The sequence below is a fragment of the Conger conger genome, chromosome 14 (assembly GCF_963514075.1).
Source record: "Conger conger chromosome 14, fConCon1.1, whole genome shotgun sequence".
NCBI classification, from domain to species: Eukaryota; Metazoa; Chordata; class Actinopteri; order Anguilliformes; family Congridae; genus Conger; species Conger conger.
Window position 1 is genome coordinate 35,135,979 of NC_083773.1, and position 11,412 is coordinate 35,147,390.

An 11,412-nucleotide genomic window follows, 5' to 3' on the forward strand; every position below is an offset into this window, starting at 1 on the left:
ATGAAGGACTTGGAAATATACTTTGCTTAATAACTTCCCATAAAGGTTCGATAATGTTCAGATCAGGTCATTGTGGAGGCCATCAAAGGCAATTCACTTGGTCTTCGATTTCTTGGGGAAATCATGAAGCATCACAGTTTGCAGCGTAGGGTGCACCTGGTCTTGTAAAATGTCTTCATATTCCTTGGCCATTCCACTATCAAGCAGAGCAACCATTGGACCTGATAACTCCTAAGAGATGGCCTCAGTCCAGTAGACGGGCCTTTCCATTACAGATTCACCATGTTTAAGAGTAGGCAACAGACATTGTGGGTTGATGGCTTCCTTTGGCTTTCGCCAAAAAAAACTATCCCGGATGAGTAAAAGATGACTCATCAGACCAACTTACTTTTCCATTGCTCAGAGGTCAAGGTTTTGTGCTCCTTACAGCAAGTTCTGTATCTTAGTGGCCTTGGATACAAGCAGTTTCACTGTTCCTTTATCACATGAAATACTTTTTTTTTTACGTTTTGGTGACTGATGCACCTGCAATTCGGGCACTGAGTATTTAGTCTCTGGAACTGTTCTCTGGGAACTGGCATATCAAGCTAATTGTCAGACCTCTTTTATAGCTGACACACAGTGGTAATTAGCATTCAGCTTAATATGACTCACCTGTGTAACTGCCTGTGTAATTGTGGTTTATTTACTTCAAGGTTAAAGTCCTTTACCATGTGGTGTTTCTGTTATTTTTTCCAACCCCTGTTTATGTACATTAAAAAGGAGAGTCAACTGCACATACTGTAGACACACACACACACACCCACACACACACATACACACACACACACACACACACACACACAGAATCATAGACATTAGTATTCACCTTGCCTTATAAGGGGATAATTACCCCCAAACCACACCAGGAAAATGAACCCCACACTACCATAGTACCATTCACCGTTGGACACAGGCTCTCAGGCCTGTGTCGGCTTCTATAGGTGTGTACCACACGTGCACACGTTGCCTATGTTTGCATTGGTTGGCTATTCCATTCAAAAGAGCGCATTTTCAACTTCAATATCTCACCCCTTTCAAAACATCAATGCCAGTTTGCAGGTCTACTACAATAGCAATGGGTTTGCCAACTACTGATTTTTGTATTGGTGCGTTGCACAATTTCTGTGTTATGGAAACCCTTAAAAAACATTTTGAGAAAGATTCAATTTAAATCCACCGGATCTCAACAAAAGACAATTCATTCTGTAGGTAGTGCAGAAATATACATGCTTCTTTTAATTTCATGAATTTTCATTTTATTGATTTATTTGAATTAGACCTTAAAAATCTAAATTTGGACAATGAATTGTCCATAGACTTAAAGGAATACACCAACATTTTGGGAAATATACCTTTTTTCCAAATTAACCAGACTTTCATTTTCATCTTTGTGCATTTGCTGGCTCGGTTTCCATGTTAGCATTATGTGTTAGCTTAGCATAAAGACTCGAAGCCTATAGGAATCAGTTGCCTACCTTCTTCAAAGTGAAGAAATGCACCTTACAGCAACTCCAAAGCTGTTTTATTTACACAAGGTATCATGTGTTTTTGAAATACATGTGTGAGAATTTATTTTTAAAAACGAGAGACTTGTTTTCGGAGAAGTTACGCTGTTGAAGCTATAGCCGCTAAGCACGCATGTATCCTTCAGTCTTCCGCTGGTTGAGCGCAGTGACCTGTGCTGTACCTTCTGAAGGTAGAGCTAGATACATGTGTGTTCAGGAAGGATATGTGTGTGTTCAGGAAGGATACGTGTATTTTCAGTACACCACAGTACGTGAAAACAATGGCCAGTTAAATGAGTAGCTTACTCACTGCAACTGCGATATCCCGCTCTGCATCAACAGAACGTTTTTGATGAAAGCATAAACTGAAATTTGTGTTCAATCGATTCAAAGCCGTGTACCTGTTTAGCCTCGCACTTCAAGCTAATGTACGGAAACCTTGATGGAAGAGGAAGCTTTCCACCCACAGTTACCTTTTGTCGATGATTCCTGACATCACTGTTCCCCTGGAAACATCAACAAGTTCAGCTGTCTTCATCGCTGAACCTTCTGCCAAATGTGTCCCAGCGACGGTGTCCTCTTGCAAAGTCATCAAGGCCTCCTCTTCTATCCATTCTAGTCATAAGTATATATTATATATCCCTGGGCATGCTGGGATGTTCACTGCTGAAGGAACGCAGGAACCACACCAGTGTGGAAACACCTGCTTTCAATATACTTTATATCCCGCAAGTACCAATGTGTTTCCAACTTTTTGGCCACTGACTCTATATCGAGATCTGATGGGAGATTATACATTGCATACGAAGAAGTAACAAGAAACAGCCGCAGTTAATTAAGACTTCAAACTAATTCAAGGAATACTACTGAAATGGACAATCGCCATTAAATAACCACAGGCTGATGGAAGACCATGGTACACTTTTGTTCTGATAAGTGTACAAAATGTCTGGATGTGTATGAAAATTGCGCTATAATCACTTGGTATGTGATGAATATTACCAGGTTCTCTACATACATACAAGTATGTAAAAATGTAATCTATTATCATACATTATAGATTCATTTGCATTGCAATTAGAAATAATGTCTATGAAAACATAATAGCAGAAATACAAACATAAACTAGTCTAGCAGGTGCTGCTGCTTATCTAAGACTAGTTTTTACCAGCAGTCTGTCCCTCCTTCTCTCTCTCTACCCCTCCCTCCCTTCCTCTCTCTCACTCTACCGCTGCCCCCCCTTCTGAGTGCACTGTTCCGTTGCTGCGTTTCTGTGGCAGAACCCCCCCCCCCCCCCACGCACAGCCGAAACGGTGGCGGGGGGAGGGGGGGGGGAGGAGCTTGCGTCTGGCAGGGAAGGTTGAGCTGTATACAGAGAAGGTTTATAGAGCAGCAGACAGAGGGGCTGGCCCGACAAAGAGGGAATCGGCTAGAGAGACGGCAGACAGAGAGAGGGATAGAGAGAGAGAGACAGACAGAGAGAGAGAGAGAGAGAGAGAGAGAGGGGGAGAGCGCCTGCATGCACGCAGACAGCGCAGCGCAGTGGGTCAGAGCCGCAGACAGACGCCGGGGCTGCAGACGCCCGTCTCCCTCCCCAGCTCTCCCGCCGCCGTCTCAGGCAGCAGTCCGCCGGTCGCCCTGCAGCAGCGGAGCTCATGCCGCACAGCTGGACGCGCTGCCGGCTCCCAGCGCTGCGTACGCCACCAGGTCAAGGACAGCCTCAGCCCCGCTCAGCCACCGGTGAGCCCCCAGCCTCCTCTTCCACCCCGCCGGTCTCCTCCGACGGCCGCGCGTCCAAGTTATTCGCAAACCGCGGTGCCGCGGACTGTGTTTGTCATGCTTTCAGATTTTGTGTCTGCAGACAGTCTTTTTTTAGCATTGCACTGCAGTCTTATTAGGACAAGGCAGCAGCTGTTTGTGAAGGCAAATTGGTGCTTTAGGATGAAATGCGACGTGATTATATGTTAAATCTTATGCTAAAATGTAATTATACTCAAGGTTGTTTTCTGTTTTTCTTTTCCTATGTGAGAACTTTGATGAGAAGAGCTAGAGAAAAAGAGATAGACAAAAAGAAGAGAGACAGTCTGGTTATGGATGAATCCAGCAGAGGGTTGAACTGAACAGAGTTCATTCTTGCGTCATGGTTCAACACAGAGGCCACAAATACTCAACGGTCATGCACAACGATTCAACCCAAGAGGCTTTTGCGGGGCCGGGAGCCGAGGAAGGGGACGAGGTTTTCGGGCACGCCCCCCCCAACAAGGACCCCAACTGGTGCAGGACCCCCACCGGACACATCAAAAGGCCGATGAACGCGTTCATGGTGTGGTCTCAGATAGAGAGGCGGAAGATCATGGAGCAATGGCCGGACATGCACAACGCGGAGATCTCCAAACGGCTGGGCAAGCGCTGGAAGATGCTCCCGGATTACGAGAAGATCCCCTTCATCAAAGAAGCGGAGAGGCTCCGTCTGAAGCACATGGCGGACTACCCCGACTACAAGTACAGGCCGAGGAAGAAGAGCAAGTCGTCGCCTCCCGCGAAGGCTGGAGACAAGATGACGCTGAAGCCCGGCAAGGCCGGCTCGGGCCGTGCGACCTCTTCCGGTGGCAGAGCCCTCAAGGCCAGACCCTCCGCTTCCAAACACAAAGTGAACCTTAACGGCAATAAGTACAAGAGCTACGACCGGGATGAGGGCGAGGACGACGTCGTGGATGTAAAACTGGCTCGGGTCACGACCGACGAGCGGAAAAACCCCGGGGCCTGCGGCCACCAGGTCCTTCCGGCGTCCCCCAAGGACCCATCAGCGGCACCGCCGCCCGTGGCCCAACTCCGGCTCAAGGCAGCCGTCCCCCAGCCGGCCTGCATCACGGCTTGTCCGCGGGACCCCGCTGCCGGGGGGGTGTGCCCGGCCCCTGTGGAGACCCGGGCGGCCGACCCCACGGCGCCTCCCGGCGACCGGCCGTCCACCCCCACCTCCAGCCGCTCCTCCTCCGTGGTGTCGAGCACCTCCTCCGACGAGGAGCTGGACGAGGAGATCTTGCACATCATATCCAACGCCAGCTTCGACAGCGTGCCCATGGACTGCTCCGGTCTGGACAAGGACTTTGAAGCGTTTCACACAAACTCAGGATCCCACTTCGACTTCCCCGACTACTGCACGCCGGAAGTCAATGAGATGATATCGGGGGACCTGCTCGTGCCCAGCATCTCTGACCTGGTGTTCACCTACTGAACGTCTCTGACCTGGTGTTCACCTACTGAACGTCTCTGACCTGGTGTTCACCTTCTGAGGTCAGCCCCAACGTAATCTCGCCAACAGACCTACCTATAAATGCCTCCCTTCTAACCAGAAATGTATTTATAGAATTTTTTTGGGGGGGGCCATGAATCCCGTAAGTGCTATTGCTTTCATTTTACCGAACGACACATAGCCGTAGCTTAGTGTCAGACAGTACAGGATTCTGTAAATTCCCCCAGCAGACAAAACGAGAACAATGCAGGTGGAACAGGCTGTTTTATGCAGCATCCTGCAAAAATTAGGTACCGAAATTGCATCCTTTAAGCCGGAAAGAAATATGTGGTGTAGTTAAGTGTTTATGTTCACAAAATGAATTAATGTGCATTTTTATATCATCCGCAAAATGGGGGATAGTGCACTCATCTAATTGGAGATCACAGAGACGCACCGTCATTATCGGCATAGCCGTCTTAGTAATTATAATCATCAATTACAGCGGATGGAGTGACGCGGTGGAACAACTGCAGTATTTAACCTGTAGAAGCAGCTCAGATTCATAGCAGAAAGGCACAAAGTCAGTCGTTTAAGGGTAAGGGGAGGGGAAGCGTGTGGGGAGGGACACCGTGTGCTGACAGCCGAATCCGCTCTGCAGCACCTCGCAGACAGCCCGGGAGTCTCACCCCCGACGCTGCAGGAAATATCCTGCCAGCGGAAAAAACAGCTGCGGAAAAAAACCTTGGTCCGACCGGCTGTAATTTACATCGCATCCTCTCCGTAATGGCACTTTCATCATCCTGCTAATGCCGAGGACATTAAGATGTATGCGCCGTTATATGCGTCCCAACACAAACCTTGCGTGTGCCTGAATTCAGTCGGTTAAGGCTCTGGTGAGTAGGGGGGTGGGAGTGGGGGTGGGGATCAGGGTTGGGGGTTACGGGAGCGGGTGGAGGGTGAAGGTTTTTTTTCGGGGGGGGGGGAGCTGTGCATCTCTGCTTGTGGGGGCTCCGGCCTTTGTGCGGGGGCAGGACTGCGACTCTTGCGGGGCGTCTGTTTTGGGGGTGACACGCCGGCCGGCTCAGTAAGATGCATGTCATGTCTGCAGTCTGGCTCCAGCTGCCTGATCAGGGCCATCTATGAATGGAGGGAAATCTGTGTCTGCCAGCTGTCCCCATTGACTCTCTCAGGGATCATTCGTCTAGGTCCTAGTGCCTCCCGTAGGTAATTCGTCAGCGCGCTCGCTCGCTCGCTCGCTCTCTAGCTCTCTCTCTCTCTCTCTCTGGGAAGGACGGGGAGACGAAGCCTGTCGGCTCGCCGCCGTCCGCGAGACCGAGCCAGTCGTCTTCGTGCTCCTCATTACGCCCGTCTTCATCGGCGCTGGGAAGGACCTGCTCCGCGCATTCTCCCCAGCAGCTGCCAGCAAGAGAGAAAAAAAAACAAAAACAAACTGCATTTGATAACTTGTGTGAACTGCTAATCCCACTCTGCTCCAGTTACCCGCTCCAACACGACTCCGCACTGCGTTTTCTGTCCGGGAGACGAAAAGCGGACGCAGGAGCGAGGAAATTACCGTGCGTTTGTTTTCGGACGAGCCTCAATGAATCCCATTGCATGTTTCTGGCCACTGGAACATCAGATTCACCTCACAGGAAAGGGTCGACAGACCTAAAAGCAAACCCACCACTGACTCTTTATCTGACGACCAAAACCTTCTTGTTTAACTTTCTCAGCCAGGGTTCTTGGCAAATTTCTGATGATGAATATTGTCTGTGGAGCATGGACTATTTATTAATATTTTTTTACATTGTACACAACCAATTCTTGACGTTGTCTTCAAGCCACACCAGCTCCTTCAGGTAACTTCCATCTGAGGAATCAGGAAAAGGGCACGCATGGGTGCAAACAGTCATATTTACACTCAGATCTGAAAACGCAAAATCGAGGCCTTCATTCACTCCTTAGAACAATACAGAAACTCAACTCACACGTTTGAATGGTTTTACGCCTTCTATGTAACAAAAAAAAGAAGAAAAAAAAGCAATATGCCTTTTTACGTAGAGACTGTGCTTTAAATGATTGAATGAACAGTATTTTGAAAAAACGGCAAATTAATATTTTAGAACGGTCAGCTTTAGGTCCAACCGTAAAACGTCTGTGGAACTTAAGGCAACGTCTACTTCCTGTTTTTGGCCATGAGTTGCAAGGCAGAGGGCATGTCCTGAGAAGCATTTACCTTCAATCAGCGTCCATCAGACAGCAAGGTTTTTACTGTTTCCTTCTCACACGTCTTCATGAAGAAACGTCCGTTGGCTATGCTCACAACTGAGACATATCTTTTTCCAAAAGCAAAAACATAAAAATGGATTTTGTTGTGAAATAACAATTTCACTGTTCATGATGCTGTCAGGGATAGAAAGTAATGTCACAAAAACAGTAAGAACCGATGTGGCGCTATAATTCAATGTGTGCCACCACAATTTCATGCACAGGATACCTCACAGGTTTTTTGTGCTATTTTATTGACAGTTTAGCTGTCAATTCGACCAATCCTCAGCGGTACACAGAACCAAACACCAGCAGTCTATAACTCATACTGGACTCAGGACTAAACCAATCAGCTCACTGTGCAACTGCTTTCATTAGATTTAGTTGTTTGTAAAGATGTGTTGTGTATGGCTATATATTACTGTAGATGTATATTTAAGAAACTCATGTAGCAACAGAAAAAGTAATGCTAGGTTACACTTTTTAAAAGATGAAATATTTGAAACAACAGTATTTTACAGTCTCTTCTTTTGGTGCATTTTCAATTGTAAATAAAATAATTTATTTAATTATATAAAATGTCAAAAAAAAAAGGTTTATGACATCTTGGCAGGTGTACAAACATTACCAGCATTCTAAAGTATTTATTTTATAAGTGTCTTTTTTTAGTTTGACTTCTGGAGTATTTTTTGTAGTCTTGTTTGTTTGATAATCTTACAGGGAGCAGCCAGTGAACAGAGCAGACACTCACAGATGGGTTCGGGCAAATTACTGTCAGCGTGATGAATGCAAAAAGCTTGGTATAAATTAGATTGTGTTAAAAAAAAAAAAAAACGCACCCATCTGGCTTGCACCTCCTACTCCAAAACCCGTGTTGATGAAAAGGGGAGGAGCCCCAGGATCGGAACCACAAGGACAAAGCAGATTTCACCGATTTCACACGGCCTGTCTCAAGTGGTGCATGAGAGCAACTCAGCCATACTCAGCACGTCTGTCTGTAACACACAGCCCCCGCTCTGGGCCACTGAAAGGGGTCTATCTATAGTCGCAGCCTCCCCGTTGGACCAAATGGGGTCCTCTCATGGGCCCACTCCAAACCTCAGGGCACTACCACTACCTGGTCAATGTCACCAACTGAACACAACCAACTGGATGCCAGAGAAATACACAGCAGCAGCATACGAAGAAGTAGCCAAAATCCGACCACGATGCCTCACATATACTATACACTGTTTACAGGTTATCACAGAGAATGTTTGTTTGTTTTTTTGGTTGTCTTCACAATGAGAGAACTGTCTAATTTTATATGTTTTTGATGCTCATTTCTATATATGTACTATGCTCACAAGGCAAGTGTTCTGGTCTAGGACTGCACTTTAAGGGAAACCATTGGCAAACATTGAAATGGAGACCTATGTGTTTTGTCAATGCAGAACACAAAATTAAGGGGAAAACATTGTACAACCTCCGCAAGCTGTTTATACTTGTACACTTCTTTGTATGTCAGGAATATTCTGGACGACTGGACTTTCGAGACGTGTGTTGATGAATGTCCGGTTGGTCTCCTACACCATACAGGAGAACCATGCAAGCCCCCACTGTGGTCCTACCACTGTAATACATGGCTATTCACATTTCAACTACAGCGAATGCACCTGAGCAACTAGCATTGTCAAAAATATATGCCGAATCAAACCTTTTGATTCTGAAGTCATAATTATAACTTGGTGTATGGTCATAGATGGACGTTAAATAATAAATTACTTTGATCAATCTGATAGTTCAGTGTAGATATGCATGTTTGTTAAATATATGATTCTCTGACACGGGGAGTACTTTCAACCCCTTTGCTTGTCATCTGATTACTGCATATTACCTTATTTGGAGTACGACTATAACTTCAGACATGTGCAGTCTTTTACTGTCTCACACAGAAGGGCAGAAACAGAAACAAAATGTTTTAAACACAAAGATCCCTTAGCAGTTTTGTTTGTGTTGTCAACATTTCAAGAATGCAAAAAAGTTTAACACAGCGATATGGCATATGGGTAGATGTTGCTGTTAAAAGGGATATTATTATTATTATTATTATTATTATTATTATTATTATTATTGTTGTCATCAATGTTATGATCTGAATGCCTCTTCTGTGTAGACTGTAAACCTTCCGCACAATGCTCTGCAGGTTCTGTACATTGTACATGATGTATTTTTCTATCAGTCTTTACTGTACAATTAGACAAACTCATATCATTCTTTGTGCAAAAAAAACAGTTGAAATGTGATCATGTTATTTTGACTCACGCTGTACAGACTCTGATTATCATTATTTTGCTATTATACTGTATGTTTTTTGTAGCGCAGTATGTTCTGCTGTTGGGGCAGCAGGCCTGTAGATAGACATGAAAGCACTTTGTTGTAAATACTGTATGTAGATCCTGGAGGCGCCATGTTCTCATTTTGGTCATAGATATTGTAGTGACAATTCATCACGGAATAAAACTGTTGCAGTCAACGTCTTATCTCGGTTTCTTTCACGGCTGGAAAGTGGCAGAACCTACACAGAAACCCTCCCGCTAAAACGGTGCGAGGAGTTTCGCAGAGGATGCAGGTGTACTTGTGGTCAGACTGGTTGTGAAAGCAAGCTGAGAATGTATAATTTAAAGAACACGCCCCACCCTCCTCACTCACCCCTCAAAAACACACATGGGAACACAGTGAACGTGAACTTCAGTGGGTGGAAAGAAGAACGAAAGAGCACCACTTAATATCTTTAACCCAACTGCTCTTTTACACACAGAGCAGCTTTCTTAAGTCATTATTTCAATGGAATATACAATACACTGCAAATATGTTCTTTTTTGAAAAGCAGAATGTGTTGCAACATCTGAAGGCGTCAATCATTTGTATATTTATCTATAAGCAGTACTCTGTGGTGTTGCAATATTGTATTTAAAACACATTTTGCTTCATTAGTTTGTTCCATTTTCATAATGGCTGGCTGTGAGATTGACATTACGAAATCATGAATGATGCAAACAGGGCCAGCCTGTAGCCTACTAGCTAAGATACATGACTGGGACCTGGAAGGTTAGTGCTTCAAGCCCTGGTACAGCCACGTTAAGCATCTGTTGAGCAAGGCCCTTAACTCTGCCTTGCTCACCTGCTTAGCCGAATTAACTGTAAGTCCGTTTGGATAAAAGCATCAGCTAAATAACTACAATGTAACGTAAACTTCACATCACTGATTTCACCAGAGGCTCGTATTTAACATCGGAGAGCTGCGAGCGAGCGGTCTCATTTTCCCTGGAGAACGGCGCAGTGACTCCCGTCAGCCCTCCGGCATCGAGACTTGGACTCGACTTTTTCGTATTCTTGAGAGGAGATCCGCAACATTCATCGGCCCCTCGAGGCACATCTTTCTCTGCGAATGTGCAAAAAAAAAAACGAATTACACCAGAGATTATTAACATGAGTCATTAAATTCGCCGGTCGTCGGCTGCTGAAGAGCCGGCGCGGCGCTAGCCGATAGCCTCAGAAAGGACGGCGTGTTGTCTGAGGTGCAAATCAAGGGTGTAAAGCCATCCCTCAACTTCCAGCCTCAGTCCCCAGCGGCTTCGACTGTTTACACTGACATGGATGAACTGCACTGGGAAGGAAAAATAAAACACATTTGCGAGCATCTAGTAAAAAAAAAATCTAAAGAATCTGGAAAGTGGCAGGCACTCTGGGGTGTGTCCATAAAACTAAAGTTATTATTGTGCACATTTTCCCCCTTTAAAAATACAAATAATTCACCAAGGCCATTAGGAAGAGTGGCACCGTGGAAATGTGTCGGTCCATTCCATCCTATTAAACTGAGTGTACACAAATCTTCAAATGACATATGTGATAATGTCGTATTTAAGAGTGCTCTGTGAAGGAGCTTCTTCCTGTGAGCAATGCTTCTGTACCTGCTCACCTCAGAGTGCACAGTGTCATCATCATTTACGTCTCTCAGAAGAGTTTCCACGCAGTCTACTGTAACTTCAAACGATCAACTTCAACAACTACAATCGTTAGCACACAAGTCATGCCCATTTGTGACAGGTAATCAATTATGCCACACTCTATCAGCTAAGGCCAGGTGTTAGATATTAACAGCAATGCTGCAGGGATGTCCTTTTCTCTGTCATTTTTATGACATTGAAATCATAAATATTTGTCAGCGTTGTCATTTTTGACACCGAAAAAATTTGAGTGTACGCTTTCACGCATTGCTAAGCGACGGTGCCTACGTCACTGTCAGGCTCGGTGTGATGATAAAATTAAACAAACAACCCTGTGCTGCGTTTGAGCAGTGGTACGTCCACACAGGCTGTG

The 11,412-nt window shown here is 45.5% G+C and overlaps 1 protein-coding gene across 1 annotated transcript; it reads left to right on the top strand.

The window, feature by feature from the left end:
• The first annotated feature begins 3,218 nt into the window (after window positions 1-3,218).
• sox12 (SRY-box transcription factor 12) lies at window positions 3,219-4,782 on the top strand. Its single transcript, XM_061220773.1, has 2 exons — window positions 3,219-3,287; window positions 3,577-4,782. The coding sequence occupies exon 2, from the start codon at window positions 3,688-3,690 to the stop codon at window positions 4,780-4,782; it is 1,095 nt and encodes a 364-aa protein (XP_061076757.1). The 5' UTR covers window positions 3,219-3,287; window positions 3,577-3,687.
• The last annotated feature ends 6,630 nt before the right edge of the window (window positions 4,783-11,412 follow it).

What these genes read in the sequence shown, in the direction of transcription:
- sox12 (XM_061220773.1), top strand. Translation starts at nt 3,688, where the DNA reads ATGGTTCAACACAGAGGCCACAAATACTCAACGGTCATGCACAACGAT.